Genomic DNA, 18,287 nt, shown 5'->3' on the forward strand with positions numbered 1-18,287 from the left:
TTTGGGTTTTGGCAGCTCATCCTCACAAAAATGTTGGCTCTATATAGTGAGTGAACATCTTCATTTCAATTGAAAATACATTTTAAAATATTATCAGCCTGGAAGCTTTCCAATCTAGAAGAAAATGAAAGGCTACTAGAGACTACATTAACCTTTCTTGTGCACACAGGTTCCAGATGGATTTAAAGTAGGAAAAATATCACCCCCCGTTTACTTGACAAATGAATGGGTAGGCTATAATGCACTCTCTGAAATCTTCCGGAATGATTGGTTAACTCCTGCACCTGTCATTCAGCCACCTGAAGAGGATGGTGATTATGTTGAACTCTATGATGCTGGTGCTGATACTGATGGTGATGATGATGATTCTAATGATGCTTATGAAGATACTTATGACCATGACAATGGCTGTGATGAGTTGGATAACCAGGTTGATCAGGCTAATGATGCTGGTGAAGACCAAGACGATGACGACAATGATGAGGTTGTTGATGACAAAGGCAATAATCGTGATGATGCTCCTAGTTGGCCAAGGTTGGTTTTTCTGGATTACTTGCATTATCCATATTTTATAATTTCAAAACTATTTGCATCTTTGGTTTACTTTCAAAATTTATTACCAAGAGGGCAAATGAATTGCACTTGCATGTTGGTAAATGGTTGATTTTCAACAATACATTTTAAATTGTTTTAATGCAAAACACTTAATTTTGCATTTCTTGTAATACTATATTTTATTAGCATTCAACTATTTATTAGGTTCTTTATAACTGGAATTGTCTGGGTGTTTCTGTTAAAATTAATGCTACTGAATCATTCTACCCTGTAAGACACAATGAGTGTGAGAAATGGGCTGACAAATTAAGTAGTGTGCCTCTTAATAATTGTAAGTTGAAGCCCTGATGTTTGTGAACAAAATCTCTAAATTTGCTGAGAAAAATGAAGTGCAAATATGATACTCACTTGATAGTTTTAAGCTCCAACTTACTAACATAGCATAATCCTTGGGATTCTGAAAACTGCTGTAACTAAATTCAGTGCTCGTTCAATTTTATCTTCTTATAGAGTAGCTGCTCAAAGTGGTAATATTTAGTGAAGTAGTGTTTTTGGCATACCACCAGTATGCTATATATATATAGTTACTTGTTCCTGCTCTATAAGCAGCCAGTGTGTTCTTATTTACATGTGCTTATGGTTTGTATTTAAACTGCTCTCAAAGGTGATTCATTAATATAGTATATTTTTAGAAAAATAATTAACAGTGGGAGAATTGTTTGCTTTATAATATTGAAATCCATATTTTGTTTTGTTAATTTTCAAATGTTACTGGGGATATACCTGACAGAACAGACTACAATTCATGCAACATTTTTTCTTTTTTGCCAACTAAAAAACTACCAGGAATTCTGTTCTCAAATCCATTTGCTTTTAGAATTATCATAGGTACATGTTTATGTTGTCCCTTATGCAAAAGATCATTGAGACATTTTGCTAAGCTTGGTGTTCTTAACAAATAATTAAGTGACTATCTTAACTTAATGAGATCTATATTACTGAACTTCCTGGTGATAATAGTAGAACAATCAATGGAAATCTGTTGCAAAGCAGACAATACACATGTTAGAAAATAAAGGCACGTGTTTAAATTAACATAAATTACATATATTATAAGAATTATTTAAATATGTTGTGGTTGAACCAAAAATATGGGCTTGATCATTCATGTGGCTGTGAAGTTGCTAATGCATGAAGTAGTCTACGGTTTAAGGAAATAAAACATATTATTGCTACTAACCTAACACATGTTCCTAATAAAGGATGCAAGTTCTCTTCCATCTGCCATCCAAATGCAGCCAGGGAATTGACAGTGGCTATGGTGTTAATTCAATATTTAAGATTGACAGGACATAGGGACATTTTTCATATCTATATCATACCAGTAGTGTTCACATAGAACAAAAACATGCCTGGAGATAGTACATATGTGTAAGGCATCCTAATTTTGTTTCATTTGTTGACTTTCAAATATGTTTTTGTTGGGTGGTTTTCTATCATTAATCGGATCTTGTTATCAGGCCAAGCTGTGGCAGAGGTGGAAGCTACAAGCAAGATGGTAAAGATGGAAGTGATGGAGGGGAAGGAACTTTCGGCAGCAATGGAAGCCAGAGAGCTAGTAGAAGCCACGGAGGAAGTACAGCCATTGGGGGCAGTGCAGCCATTGGAGACCATGAAGGACACAGAGCCAATACAGACAGTGGAAGAAGACGCAAAGGGGGTAATGGAAATGAGGGAGTCAGTGGAACCAATGAAGAGAGTGAAGCCCTTGAACTCAATGGAGAAGAAAATTGCTCAGAGATAGATGATCCAGTATTGGATAGACCAGTATCCCAGGAATTTGAACATAAACCAGAGGTAATGCACCATTTGAAAAGGAGAATGAATTCTTCTCCTTGTGAATGCGTTTCTTCATGTGATATGTCATATTTCCAGCCATTACAAATATATTTTAAACTTCTATCCCAAAGCCTTAAAGATTTTTAATTATAGCTCTAGATAGATCTTTATTTCTTCTAATTTGGATGGTTCCTATTTTCTTCCAGGGACAAAAATATCTTATTTGTTTACCTTTATTACTCAGATCACATGCTTGGGATAGTGTCTCTTAACACATACATTTTTCTGGGAGGTTTTATTGTGATAAAATACACATAACATAAAATTTTATGTTTTAACCATTTTTTAAGTGTACAATTCAGTGGAATTAAGTACATTCACAATGTTTTACAACCATTACTACTATTCATTTCTGGAAATTTTTTATCATCTCAAACAAACAATTAGCTCCCCATTATCCCTCCCCCGAGTCCCTAATAACCTCTATTCTACTTTCTGTGTAGGTACCTTATATAGGCAGAATCATACAATATTTGTCCTTTTGTGTCTGTCTATTTCACTTAGCATAATATTTTCAAGGTTCATCCATTTTGTAGCATGTATCAGAATTTCCTTCCCTTTTAAGGCTGAATAATATTCTGTAGTACGAATATATCACATTTTGTTTATCCATTCATATGTTGATAGACACTTGGGTCATTTTCACCTTTGGCTGTTGTGAACATTGGTGTACAAGTGTCAGTTGTTGGAGTCCCTCTTTTTAATTCTTTGAGCTATATACCTAGGAGTGGAATTGCTATCTTCTATTTTAACTTTTTGAAGAAGTGTTAACACATACAATTTAAAACAGAAGTAGTGTACTGTGTTTAGACAATTATTTTGTCATTCACAAAATATTTACAGACTTTATAGATATGTTTTAAAATACTCAAGTAGCTTCACATATGCTAGATAAATAGGAATTATCACAGAGATTTCCTGGAACACGTGGTTTTTGAACTAATTCTTGACAAATGAGGAGTATTGGATATCTGAAAACAGAGATGAGATTCCAGACAAAGGAAAAATCATGCCAATTTACTTTCCCAGCCTATTGTCCTATCATAACTAGCTTAGAAGATGCCATGCTTTTTCATGAATTAGTGACCTTGTTCAAGCACTTCCCTTTGTCTATAAGCCTTCCCCTTACCTCTTCTCTGCTTGTGAACTAGTCATCCTTCATGGTTCAACTCATATATCATCTTTGACTTCCCAAGGCAGAATTACACACCTCTTCATCTGCACTTGCAAGCATTTTGCCCATCGTTTTATTTTAGTACTTATGACTTTGTAATTTATTTATTTGTTTACTTGCTCTTCTGTCACGATAGATTGTAAACTCTTAAAAGGCAGGAACTATTTTTAATCCATCCTTGATTACTTTTTGTTACCTACTCACACAATCCCAGGGTCCAACTTAGGGCTTCGTCTATGGCAGTCATACAGTAATTACGGAAGAAATCAATGAAGGAAGGAAACAAAGAAGACAAGGAAGGAGGAAACTCCCTAGATGGTTTCCAATGGGAAAGCAACATCAGTGAGAAAGTATCTATGTCTGCCTCTCTATCTATCTATCTATCTATCTATCTATCTATCTATCTATCTATCTATCTTTCCATCCATCCATCCATCCTACCTACCTACTACCTACCTACCTAACTGCCTACCTACTTATCTTAATTAAAGACATTAAAACAGGATGTCCCAGCACAGTTTTCATAGCACCCCTGGGTATCTCCAGTTATCTTAAGAAATGTTTTTGACATTTACAGAGTGAATGGATCTTCTTTTTATTTTAATTTTAAAAGGACATGTTGCCATACAACACTTTTGTGGCAGGAAAGGTCATAAAAACAAGTCTTTGACAGGGCAGCACAACTGTCTCAATCACTGTTTAGAAACAAAGAAATGCTTATCAGCAAACAGGCTTACCAAAAACTGTTGGTATGTTTTTCCACAGGATATGGCATCCCACATAAATTCTGTCACATTTTGTGACTTTTATCCTTGAATTTCTTCTCTGTAAGTTAATGGAATCTGGCTAAATTTTCACTGAAGCATGTTCACACTCTTGAATTTGTGTTAGTTGATTTTCCATCATTAGCTTTGTCATTTGACAAAATGGAAATGAATCTACCATAGCATAGCTGAATGTAAGCTTTGGAATCAAACAGACTTTGGCTTCAAACTCTGATCCTCTTAATTATCTCTATGACCTTGAATAAATTATATAACTTTGCTAAGCTTTAGTTTCCTTGTAAGTAAAATGGAGATAATCTTACTTACTTTTTGGGTTGTTGCAAGGATTCACAACAATATGTAAATAAGATGCCTAGCAGGATATCTAATGCATAGTAAAAACTCCACAAATTTTAGGTCCGTAAATTATACAGCTAAGGAGTTCATGCTCCTTGAATTCCTACTTTGGCATCAGTTGTCTCAATATAGGTTAGTTATTTCTTTTCTGATAACATTGTTGAGTTCTACTGGTAAATGTGGATTTTATAAGGATAAAGAATTATAAGATGTTACAAATTTTGTATTCTCTTTTTCAAATAACCCCTAGGCATATCATATTTCTCTCACTGTTAATTTCCTAATAAAGTCAAAATAAAGTTTTAATCATCTTTTAGGAGTCAGGTGGTAGAAGTGAAGCCTCAAATGCCGTTGCCTCAGGCGCTGCACCTGCAGCACCTGGTGATGAGAATGACACTATGGACATATCAGAAGTATCAACAGAATCAGGTTTTTCTGCCAGCCACTCATCTCCTTCCAACGGTTCTGAAGGGGCCGCAAATGCTGACTTTGCCAGTGCCATCTGTAAGTGCACTTAATATAATCTCCAAATGCTGCAGTCTGTTCACATATTAAATACAGTGTTTGGCCACTGGTTCATTATCAGAAAAGAATCAAATCATTCTGATACTCAGTTGACATAAATTCAGATGGATGTGTATATATTTTTAAATCTACTCTTCACTTAGTCTTTATGGCACCTAAATTTGAACTACAATTGAGAAATTGGGTCCCTCATCTGGATTGTACTTGCAATCTAATCACAGTAACTTGAAGTATATTCATATTCAGAAATGTATTCTGACCATCTTGATTTGTGTTACCTGATGGTTTAGTATTTATAGAAATTATAGCTCCAATAAAAAAAATAAAATACAATAAAGGAAAAGGAATTTTTCTAAGCTATGTCTCATTTGTGGAAACACTCAAGCACATATGGTGTAAGTTCTCTCAATATCTTCTCTTCACAGTATATGCTGGATTAGTGGAAGTACCTGAGAAATCATCTAAGCAACCCTCTGAAGTCAATGTTAACCCACTCTATGTCTCTCCTGAATGTAAAAAACCACTAATCCACATGTATGAAAAGGAATTCACTTCTGAGATCTGCTGTGGTTCTTTGTGGGGTGAGTTTGGTTTCTTAAAACTGAGTTGTTATATTTTAAAGAATATATTTTTATCCATATAGCAAACTTGTGAAAAATCATAGATGTAAACATGTGTTTGCTATTGAAAAACCATTTCCAAGTATATACATATATACACATACATATACACACACACACAGTTGTTAACTTGCTTATTTATTTATTTGCTGATTTATTTTTACTCAATGCAGTTTGCTGTTTGAATTACTCCCTATCCTTTTTATTCTGTTTTTCTTTACGGCCCGAATTAACTTGGCTAAAATATAAAATCGGACTAGGTTATGATTATTTGAAAATTCAAGCTTAGTATTTTTAATTTGGGCAGAATGCAACATATAATACCTAATAAGATATTACAAGAAATTTCTTCAGGTTCTTGTTTTTAAAATATCTTGTGGATTTGTAGAGAAAGTTCCTTGTGTAATATCTTAACTTTGATAGACTTTTTCAACCCTTTGTTCCAGAAGAATTATAACCACATTGGTAATGCTGAGACAATATTTTACCTCAAGCGGGTCTGAATCATAAATTAAACAGAATAAATGAATTCAAGGAAGGGAAAAATCCAAAATAAATGCCAACCTCCTACCTTCAGTTTCATAGACTTTGCTTAATGTATGATTGAACAGGAGACAGAATTTTAAATTAAAAATAGAGCAGTGTAGCAAACATTATAGTTATGTGGATTAAACAACTTGGGAAAAAATAAGCCATCCTCAAAGTTCTACTAATATAATGTATCAGATAACAAGAAAGCAAAGTTTACTTCATTATCATTTCAGTCAGGAAACTACCCAGAGATGAATTTAATGTCTAGTAACTAATTTTTATCATTTGTCATTTTATATTTTGAAAAATAAAAGATTATAATATGTGTCAATGTGGTAGACCGAGATCCCCAAAATGGCTGCTGCCAGTGTCTCAGTCCTCAGGGGGGTCCCAGCTGCCTCATGCCTCTCCAGGGGGATTCTCTAAGAACAACAAGTGGTTCTGACCCAGGCATCTTTCACACTACTGCATCTGCCCTGCGTCATGCCACTTGGAGCATGTGAGATTTTGTGCATGCTCTGTAGGAACGAAATTTCCTTTTCCTATAGCCCTCCAGCTCTCCTGAACATAAGCCCCACTTGATTTTCAAAGGCAGATGTTCTAGGAACTCATCTTCCCAGTGCCAGACCCCCAGGCTGGGGAACCCAATGTGGGTTTCAGACCCCTTGCTCCTTGAGGAGAACCTCTGTGGTTATGATATCCCTTTTGTTTATGAGTCATCGACCCTGGGGTGTGGGTCTTTACTAAACCACATCTCTGCCACTCCTTTCCATATTGTTGTGGCTCCTTCTTTATGTCTTTAGTTGTGGAAAATCTTTTCTGCTAGTCTTCAGGTCATTCTGATAGACAGTTGCTCTGTAAATAGTTGTAATTTTTGTATGCCCATAGAGAGAGGTGTGTTCAGGGTCTTTCTACTCCACCATCTTGATCCTGACCCCCATTTGAAGTATATTCTAACTTTACTTCAATCTATTTTAGTCTTTTCATTCAGTCTATAAACAGTGCTTCTATTAGAATGAATAGAGCCAGCACACAAATAACAGAGTGTAGGAGTGTAAATACATGAAAGTAGAAACTAATTTTATAGGCATTTAGCAATATAAGTTTTTTTAATATATGTGTGAACACAGAATCACTCAATTTAAAAACAATTTACATGCAATTATTCTAAAAGCATTAAAACCATGTTACAGTTAGCAATGAGAAATCAACTGAATTGAAGACTTGATATATACTAGGCATCTTTTATATTTAATGGTAACTTTCAAAAAGGTTGATTGATTTTTATAAAGTTTGGGACACTACTAAAAGGTGCTGAGATATACATAAAGTTCTATTTGTGTGATGGCAAACAAGACACCAGCCAGTAGAATATTGCCAGAGGGTATTATCTTCAATATTTTAATGAAAATAAATTTGTTCTGTTGTCAGAGAGTTCATTTTTACACAGAATGAAGTTAACATTAGCCTAAGATGATAAACGTCACCTTTACATAGATCAGCACACTGGAGTAGCAAAAATACTAGTATAAATTCAATTATAAAAATGTAATCTGAGCTAATATAGCACTTTTCTTTTTATATACGAACAGGAGTGAATTTGCTGTTGGGAACTCGATCAAATCTGTATCTGATGGACAGAAGCGGAAAGGCAGACATTACTAAACTTATAAAGCGAAGACCATTCCGTCAAATTCAAGTTGTAGAGCCACTCAATTTGCTGATTACCATCTCCGGTTTGTTTAAGAACTAAAATTAACTGAGTAATTATGCAGATAAATTAGGTTGCAAACTGGGCTAAAGACTTTCTCAAGTGAAAGTATTCATAGGAAAGCACTTTAAATATAAACTTTAATTAGGACACCAGGCTTTCCTACTTGTATTTTCTTACCTATTTACAATTTAAACTTCTGACTCTCCTTTGGTGTCTGGATATTTGATTGTAATGTACCTGTCCTAGGTCAGTGACAAGAAAAACCATGCCATTTGCATCCTTTCACGTCTTTTCTGAGGAGCCACCTACATCTTCACAACTCACAGCTTCACCCACCCATGCACACACGACCACACTAACCTCCACTATATACCTTTCTTGTGTTAGAAGCAACAAAGAACAAAAAGGACAATAATTGGATAAAAATGAGACTCTGTTGTCTCTGCCACAGCTGTATAATAAGGGCCTACAGATAGGACTAGTAACAAGAATGGATCCCCTAAGATCTCTCCATTCTTCCCACATAGTAGTTGAACTTCTTAGTTTTGGTCAGTCAGATCCTGAACCTTGACATATGAGAGAACAAGTATATGGATGTTAATAATTATTGTGATTACTAAACAGTACTTGGTATCAGGAAAGCACTAACATTAATGCTGACTTTAGGCAAAAAAATGACTGTTGAAAGATTAGGAAAAATTTTTTAAATGGTTTGACTGTAGAATAAAATTATGCTAATCACAGTAATTTTATGTGTTTATATACTTCCTGTCTGTACCTAATAACGATATTGCACATTAATTAATGATTATGTATAGTCCTAAATATGATTAACTTTGCTTTAAGTTTTGGTTAGAGAAATCCTCTACAGATATACTAAAGTGTCATGATTTTTTGGTCATTCATTTATAGTTGCTTGAGGCACACAGAAGCAACATTTAGTTTTTGAAAACATCTGGGTGGCTTACAGACTGCACATCTGGATAACAGATTTCTTTACTTTTTATCCAGCTTTCTCTAGCCCAAATGTTCTCTTTTTAATTCTTAAGTTTCTCTTAAATGTGGATTATTTTTGCATCAAATAGTACTGAGAACATCAGTATAGAAAGATATCTAATAGTTTGGAGTTCAATTTTATTTTACCATTTGAGAATAGAATGGCAATAGATATAGATGCTTGAATTCTAACACTGCTCAAAAATGTTGTGTAAAAATATATTTAAGATTAATTACATAAATGAGAATCTTATTGTTGGGCCCAGAAATCTTACAGTCATAAACCCTAAAAATGAATGTAAAGTCACTATATATGAAAAGAAATGTGTAATTTTAATGGCTTGTTTTTCTGAAGGAATTGTAGGAATTTGATGGGACTTACAGTTAGAAAATTAACATTAAAGGTAGATTGGGCTGAGAAAAAATAATGAAACTGTTCAGTTACTTCATAAGTATACTGGAATGAAAGAGTACAAGTACCCATCTCACTGGCCCAGAATGCCTAACAAGCAATACATAAGACACCCTTCTGATATATACACACTACCAGAGATAGCTTCTGGGTCTCTGAATCCCAGAAAGGTCATGACTTAGATAAGAAGCTAAGGTACAAATGAATGGATGGTGATTCTGTTGCCTGCACAGTGGCAGTCTTAACCTGTCCCAAAGAAGTATTTTACATTTACTTCTACATAGGTAGCTGGTAGACACTTCAGCTATCTCTTGGAAGTGAGAGACTAAGAGAGACTTTGCTATCATATTTCCAAACTCTAAAGGGAAGACTCTGATGCAGCATAGATTTTTAAAAGTGCTTTTTTACTTTAATGAAAACATTTGGTTAAAAAGACAAAAATAGTTTTACCTTTTTTGTTCTTCTAATATATAAAAAAAATAGACTGAGTTGGAACATTGTATCTTTTCTTATCTATCAGGCCATAAGAACAGACTTCGGGTGTATCATTTGACCTGGCTGAGAAACAAGATTTTGAATGATGATCCAGAAAGTAAAAGAAGACAAGAGGAAATGCTCAAGACAGAGGAAGCCTGCAAAGCTATTGATAAGTTGACAGGCTGTGAACACTTCAGTGTCTGTAAGTCTCATTTCATGTTTACTATAGCTATATAAATTTTGCTTCCCTTCGTTTGGTGAAGAACATTATTGTGAAAGGCAAAGTAGAGAAAGGAAAGAATTTGCAACTTCAAATACAAAAATGAGTGAATTTCACTGAGAAACCTTTCAGGTCTTTTATGTCACAATCATGGCTGTTATTGAGAAAATATAGATTGACTGCAATAACTATTGGAGTTAAGTTTGGTTCACTTTCTCATCTTTCTTCCCTTCCCAGTCACTCTAATTAGTTCATATGAACTGATATTTCTTCCTGCTTCTATCTAACTTCAATTATATAAATGGTGTTGATGTATCTTCAATAACCTACAAGGAGATTTATATGACATTATCTTTCCTTGGAACAGCAATAAAATAGGATCACATAATAATTCCTTTTTTTTCAAAATCAGAAAAATCCCTCTTAATACTGACCAGGAAACTTTACCATGAGTCAAAAAGGAAATTCATCAATTGTCTGCTGGCTCTCATTCCCACTGTCGATACTCATGAGTATAATTGCTAAATATTTCCTGTCTGATTACTGGGTTTTCATATCCCCTGTCTCTTCACAACCATCCACTGTGAAATGGAGTAATAAATCCAAGGTCTTAGAGTCCTGCTCTAATCTGTCAACAACTTGGAAGTAATGTTATCCAATTCTTTCTGTTTCTGAAGCAAATCCCCTCTACTCTCAGCCTTTGTTTTCTTCTTTCCTCTTTACTAATTGCCTGTGAGGCAGAACTAGTGGCATAGGTAAGAGATAGCTGGAATCACATAATATGAGTTGAGGCAAGATATTTCTATACTGACTGACTGTTTCTGTTCTGCATGCAAAGAGCCTTTCCGAGGATAGGTTTCCATACGTGTGTACATATGTACACAAACACCAATAAAGGTAGGAATGAGCACCTAGACAACTTAGGCATCAAATAAATATACTACTTTCTTCTAGTTTTATGTATCACTAATTTCCTCCAAATCATATTACATAAATGTGGTAGCCAGAGGTGAAAGATATTCCCAGATGTTAACCCAAAAGTTTATATAGCAGAACTGCCTCTTACTAACTTATCGAGTTTTTAGTTCAATAAGAGAGAGTTTACAAAGATAGTCATCTTGCAAATCTGTGCTTTTGGTAAACAGATGGACTAGTTTAGTCTAGTTTTCCTGGCTGACCACATTCCAACCCATCCCAGCTCTCATAACAACCAATAACATTTGTCCTACTGACAGGTGGAACAGTAGCACCTTTACATAGGAGGACAACAACATAACCATACTTGCACGGTATTTTCATAGCCTTCCAAGGTCAACAAAATAATGGACCGACATCAGTTACCGTCGTATATTAAAATTATTGGAACTATTTGCTTAACAAAGAATTCCTTTGCTTCTTGGGGATTTATTAATCATGTTTCTTTGACCTACTTCTGAACAGTTTAAAGAAAAAGAAAGCAAAGCTAGACTCAGGGAGACAGAGACACAGAATGAGAAAGAGAGAAGGAGAGAGGAGGGGAGGGGAGAGGAGAGAGAGAATTCGTATATATTAGTCTCAGATGAAGTCTGGCTAGCGAATACAGAAGCAGTGTCTCTGCCAAAGAAGCGGGGCTTTAGTGCAAATATAAATCTAGAAGTAGGACAACATATTTCATGAGAGCCAGAAGGTCTAGCCAAGAGCAAGCATATACTTTTTATATATTTTTCTCTTTTTTAGTAAAAAAAAAGCTCTATTGAAATAATTTACATATCATAAAATATACCCCATTAAAGTGTACAATTAAAGGGTTTAGGGTATGTTTATAGAGTTGTGTAACCATCACCATGATCTAATTTTCATCATTCCAAAAAGAAACCTCATGGCCATTAGCAGTCACTCCATATTTTATTCCTCTTACCTTATTCCCCTCATAGTCCTAAGTAGCTACTGATCTACTTTCTTTGCTGTGGATTTGTCTTTTCTCCACGCACAAAAGACCACATAATGTATAGTTCCATTTATTTAAATGGAACTATACATTATGTGGTCTTTTGTGACAAGCTTCTGTCACTTAGCATAATGTTTTCAAGGTTCATCCATGCTGTAACCTGTTCAACATGTATCAGTATTCCTTTTTATTGCTGAATAGTATTGCATTGTATAGATATATCACCTTTTGTTTATTCAGTTTTTTATACATCCATTGTTTTATACGTTTGCACTTTTTCCACTTTTTGGCTATTAGGAATAATTCTGCTATGAACATTTTCATACATGTCTTTGTACATTGGAGTGAATATTTTCTTTTCTCTTAGAGAGTACTGCCAGAATATTTTTAAAAGTGACTGACAGAACTGTTTTACATTGCCATAAGTATGAAAGCTCCATTTTTCTCTTCATTCTTACCAACACCTGTAAATGTCAGTCTTTTGATCCTAGCCATCCAAGTGGGTGTAACATGGCATCACATTATAGTTTTGATTTGCACTTCCCTGATGAATAATGTTGTTGAGCATCTTTTCAAGTGTTTATTGACCATTTGTATATCTTCCTTGGCTTATTTATCTTTTTGTTGTAGAGTTGTAAGTATTCTTTATATATTCTGGACATTAGACCTTTATCAGATATATGATTTGCAGATATTTATTCCCGTTCCATACTTTGTTCACTTTCTTGATAGTGTCCTTTGATATATAGAAGTATTAATTTTAATGAAACCCAAATTATCTGTTTCTTTCTTTTGTCGCTTATGCTTTTGGTGTCAAATATAAGAATCTATTGCCATGAAGGTTTATTCCTATATTTACTTCTAAGAATTTCATAGTTTTAGCTCTTACATTTAGGCCTTTGATCCATTTCAAGTTAATTTTTGTATATGGAATGAGGTAAGAGGTCCAATTCATTTTTTTGTACTTGGATATTCAGTTGTCGCAGTACCATTTGATGAAGAGATTATTCTTTCCCTATTGAATAGTCCTGGCACCACTGACCATAAATGTATGGCTTTATTTGTAGACTTTCAATTCTACTCCATTGATGTATATGCCTGGCCTTAGGTCAGTACTACACTCTTTTGATTACTGTAGCTTGTAGTAAGTTTAGAAATTGGAAGCTGTGAGTCCTCCAACTTTGTTTTTCATTTTCAAGATTGTTTTGGCTATTTGGAGCCTCTTCCAATTCCAAGTGAATTTTAATCAGCATTTCCATTTATGCATAGGGGGCCATTGGGACTTTAATAGAGATTGCGATGAATCTGTAGATCACTTTGGATAGTATTGACCTCTTAACAATGTTAAGTCTACCCGTCCATGAACAGAGGAAGTATTTCCATTTATTTAGGTCTTCTTTAGTTTCTTTCAGCAATGTTCTGTAGTTTTCAGTGTACAATTTAGAGTGTTCTTAAAGGCTAATGCATACACTCCATAAAACTATACAGTATTTTTGTCATCTTCTTTTGGGCATCAAATTGTAACCAAATAACTTTTCTAAAATAAATGATCTATGGTCTTACATTGTTATTATGACATTTTCAACAACAAACACAAATACTTGAGTGTTCTTGTTAACTCTGTGGCATCGTTACTTCTTTGTATTTTATCATTGTAGTGCAACATGAAGAAACAACATATATTGCAATTGCTTTGAAATCATCAATTCACCTGTATGCATGGGCACCAAAGTCCTTTGATGAAAGCACTGCCATTAAAGTGAGTGGTCTCCTTTTCCTTTGGTTTTTCTTTTGAGAAATTGTAAACAGGACAGTATTTGGAATAGAGTAGCAGAAATATATACCATTCTTCTACAATTAATGTAATTTAAATATACCATGTCAATAATTATCATTTAACCCTTTTTAGATAATTCACAGGCACCACACCAAGGGAGAGTGTGAGGGAAATCCCTGACCCCTCCCCTTAAAGGACCTCCCCACCAGCTCCTCACTCCCAATTCCTGTAGTCAACATGAAGACCTTCTCTTCTAAAGCCACAAACACAAGCTTTGGGTGCCACCCCAATGACTTGAAGCTGAGAAAGTCCCTGTTCTCTCTTAGTGGGGGGTGGAGAGCAGAGGGAAGGTAAGGAAAGGTGTGACAATGGTAAAGGGGGAAACCTCTACCATTGTAGAGGAATGGTAGAGGAATGAACCTGGAAGAGGAATGAAGGAAGAGAAAGCCTTTGCTCTAATTACCAGGGCTACAGTAGATGAGGGTGGGGATGAAAGGATGGCTCTATATTCCTTCCAAGCTGGATCTCTAAACACATTTTTCTCTAGAACTATTATAAGGAATGGTGGTTAGGCTTATTTGGATTATGAGTACTATTTCCACCCTTATTATGGTTTAATTGAACTTCTATGGATCAGCCTCTTAAGGTAACCATTTAGTGTCCCAAACAATTAAGTTGCTGATGATTTTTAATCACATCTCATAAACTGGGGACTATTTTTATCTTCATTATCTTTTTATAATGCTCCAGAATTCAACATACATAAGATTATTTTGTATTTATTCTATAGTAATAAGGACTGATTAATGAACTGGCAATATTACATAGAGTCCAGTAGCCCCTAATCTGGGATATACATAAGAATCATCTGGAGCATTTGTTAAAAGTTTAGATCTCAGACCCAACTCCAGGCCAAATTAGTAGGTCTGAAGTGGAGCCTGGGAATCTATATTTTTAGCAAACATCCCAGGAGATTTTGAACTGGTTGGTCCCTGGACAAGTTTTTACAAAGCACTGATAGGGACATATCATGATAGACCCCAACAACATGTTCATGAAATACTATTGTATCTTAGGTCAGGATCTGATTACATGGTATATTTTATAGACCAAAACATCACATGTATACAATAAAGATGGGTTAATACTTATGACTGCTCCTCAATGTCTATTTGCACAATAAATATGTTCGTTTATAAATAGCACTGACTACTATATAGATAGTCTGGGTCTGTCCTGACACAAATCACATCCCTGATCTGATCTCCCTAAATTGGGCCTTGGGTCAGCTGTCAGTATTTGGATATGGGTTTGTTCTTGGGTGTCTGCTGATTGGTCAGAGCTGCCTGGTATGGAGCTGGAGAGCAAAGAAGGTAAGTACCAACAGTCTGTGTAGCCTGATACACAGTTCCTGGTCCAAGTCCTCACTCTAGTTCTTGAATCCCACCTCATGACTACAGTGTGGTGAAACCTGTGACGCCCAGTCCTCTACTGTGACCTGAACTTGGCAATGAATCCTGTTTGGCTTTTTGTTTCCTTGGACTAGGAACCATAAGAGCCTAGAGTACACCAGTCTATGGTAGGTTAACATGTCTGGCCTTTCTCATTCCCTACCAAGTGTGCATTGATCAATCAGCAGACTCCGAAGGAGACTACATGTCCTATGAAGCCTATATACGAATACTGGCAAAAATACAGGCAGCTGATCCAGCAAACCGGTTTAAGAGACCAGATGAGCTCCTTCATTTGCTGAAGCTCAAGGCAAGGAATTTAAAGACAGCAAACAGAGTACAGGGCCATACAAGGCTCTTATGATTTTTGGAGATTTGGCCTTCGAAGGAAAACTCAATATTTAGAACCCGAATATAATCATTCTTATTGTAATAACAGACCTAAGAAAAGTTATAATACATAGGTCTCTAAATATATTATGTAATTTTAAAAATCATTCTGGGTTTTATAAACCTGTTAAACAAAAGGGCAGGGGAATTTTCGCCTTAGACAGAGTGTCATTTTTGGCCTTTTGGCCATATTTGGTTTTATATCTACAGGTGTTTCCAACACTTGGTCATAAGCCAGTGACAGTTGACCTGGCTATTGGTTCTGAAAAAAGACTAAAGATTTTCTTCAGCTCAGCAGATGGATATCACATCATTGATGCAGAATCTGAGGTTATGTCTGATGTGACCCTGCCAAATAACGTAAGATCCCTAGAAATTACTGTATAACACAATTTGAGTATTTCCAACTGTCAAAACTCTTAAAGGTTTAAAAATATGAGTATCAATATCTATATTAGAACTGAGACGTAAAAGGTAAGTATAAAGTGCCAGAAAGTAGTAACGGATAAACAAAAATCACTGATGGTTTCTTAGTCCAGACAGCTAAGTCTGTTCCGCAGATAGATTTTGTCTGCAACAGTGATTTTTGTTTGTTTTTAAGTGAATATCGTTTACACTTAAAATCTGGATTTCTATTGAAAAACCAACGATCTGACAATATCAGGCCAACATTACTATCTGGCCATAATCAACTGGAACCAATTTGTGCCTGCCCACTTTTAGATGGAACATACGCTATACATTCTCTATCCATCCACCTTTGTGTATTTATAATAACTGGCCCTCGTAGCCATATGAGTTTGCAACCCTTGCTTTAGTCTTCTGTACCTCATAATGCATTAACAGATTTTTTTTAATTACACCAGTATTATTATGTGTATGTCCTTTCTTTATCCAGATTGTAGTACTTTAACTGTGATATATAGCAAGTTATCATAAAGTATTCTCTTACAATATAAGTTATACTTAGAATTTCTGATCAAAGGATTCAGCATTTTAAAAGCTAATGCACATCAACTCTTAACTCTTAAGTAATTATAAATATGAAAATATGGCACAGCATCTAAAATATGGATAGTTGTAAAAATACTATACACATCATTTGTCTAAAGAGCTTAAACATAATACCCCTCACACACATGTACCATACATAATATAATTCTCCTATATCTCAAATTTGAAGGTAGAAATTATATTTGTCCTATTGAAAATTATATTAAAAAGGAAGGGCTGAACCAACAAATCTCTGCTTCACCCTTTTTGAATTCCCCATTTTGTCAATCACTAAAGTTTTAGCAGTTTAACATTATACAAAATTTCAGGAGAAAACTTTTATGTACTGCTAAGCCACTGTACTAATGTGATATTTTGCACAGCTTTCAGAATTATCTATATATCTCTGACAGATTACATGGAGCAATTGTCAGATCATTAGTGGAGACTTTTTTTAAAGTTTTGGTCATATTTAACGATCTAATTAGCTGATCATTCTGTTGTCACCTATGACTATATAGAAATCACTGTTTATAAGGCACAAAATACTGAGCCAAGCCCAGCCAAAGCCATTTAAATGAGCTCAGGTTAATTTTAGTGTAAATATTATAGTACTTTTCACTTGGAGTGTCTTCCATCACTTCCTGCATCTTATTTTTTATGTCATGTCAGATAGCCTTTATTTTGAAGGTAGTGCCTTATTGAACACCACAGTATTGGTCCAAGTTTATACTTATTTGAAAAGTCATTTAGGAAAATTGAATTCTGTGTTCCACTTGACTACTAGGCAAGAAGAATTATTTTCTTTTGAAATGATCAGTTAATTATTATAGAAACAAGAATGAGAGAAGATGAGGTTTTTAAAAAATCATTTTCTGACCTAATTAGGATACCTTAAGTGTATTAAAAAATAGAATTTTTAGCTAAATGCCCTAGTGTCTTGACCCATTAAAAGAGAAAGGACTCTAATATAAGGGAAGAGAGAGTGTCTTCTGAAACAGAATGTACTAAAAATAATACTTTTCCAAAAGTGCTAGATTACAAAAGCTGTAAAGCTACAGAATATCTGGTTACTTCAGGAATCATCTGAGAAGCAAGAGAATTACCTTTGAGGCTTTCTGGATTTACAACAGCCCAGATCTATTCTAAACAAATTTTTTGAGACAATCTTTTTTCTTGAATTTCTTTTTCTCTCTTCCTTCATCTCTCTTCTGATTCAACTGCTCATGAGAGTGCCCAGGGAACGCATTAAAATTGCTTTTCGCCTCTGGATCCCCATTTTAGTTTTAAGAATTGTTGTTGCTGAGACTGAGACATGGCCTCAAGCACTTGGCCTGAGTACGCTGGGTTTGGCAAGTATAGTTTCTGACATTTTTTCCTTTAACTTGCTAAATTCGAAAAATGATAGAGGAATTAATTGTTCGGTTTTTAGGGAAATATGATTAATGTGACAATATCTGTAGTTTAGGCAAGTTTTGTCACATTGTTTTATGCATCATGAAATT

The 18,287-nt window shown here is 34.9% G+C and overlaps 1 protein-coding gene across 6 annotated transcripts in view; it reads left to right on the forward strand.

Moving 5' to 3' along the window:
• The window catches only part of NRK (Nik related kinase), a 141,731-nt gene that overhangs the window by 115,005 nt on the left and 8,439 nt on the right, over positions 1 to 18,287 (forward strand). For 4 of the 6 annotated variants that reach the window (XM_059909946.1, XM_059909947.1, XM_059909948.1 and 1 more), the window contains 9 exons: positions 170 to 534; positions 2,076 to 2,412; positions 5,067 to 5,253; positions 5,700 to 5,855; positions 8,018 to 8,161; positions 10,068 to 10,226; positions 13,830 to 13,928; positions 15,564 to 15,709; positions 16,000 to 16,149. In XM_059909946.1, coding sequence (XP_059765929.1) covers positions 170 to 534; positions 2,076 to 2,412; positions 5,067 to 5,253; positions 5,700 to 5,855; positions 8,018 to 8,161; positions 10,068 to 10,226; positions 13,830 to 13,928; positions 15,564 to 15,709; positions 16,000 to 16,149 — 1,743 coding nt within the window. Of the gene's footprint in view, positions 1 to 169; positions 535 to 2,075; positions 2,413 to 5,066; positions 5,254 to 5,699; positions 5,856 to 8,017; positions 8,162 to 10,067; positions 10,227 to 13,829; positions 13,931 to 15,563; positions 15,710 to 15,999; positions 16,150 to 18,287 lie in introns of all 6 variants that reach the window. The other 2 variants (XM_059909950.1, XM_059909951.1) reach the window with 2 other exon arrangements.

This window comes from Balaenoptera ricei, chromosome X (genome assembly GCF_028023285.1).
Source record: "Balaenoptera ricei isolate mBalRic1 chromosome X, mBalRic1.hap2, whole genome shotgun sequence".
Taxonomy (NCBI): domain Eukaryota; kingdom Metazoa; phylum Chordata; class Mammalia; order Artiodactyla; family Balaenopteridae; genus Balaenoptera; species Balaenoptera ricei.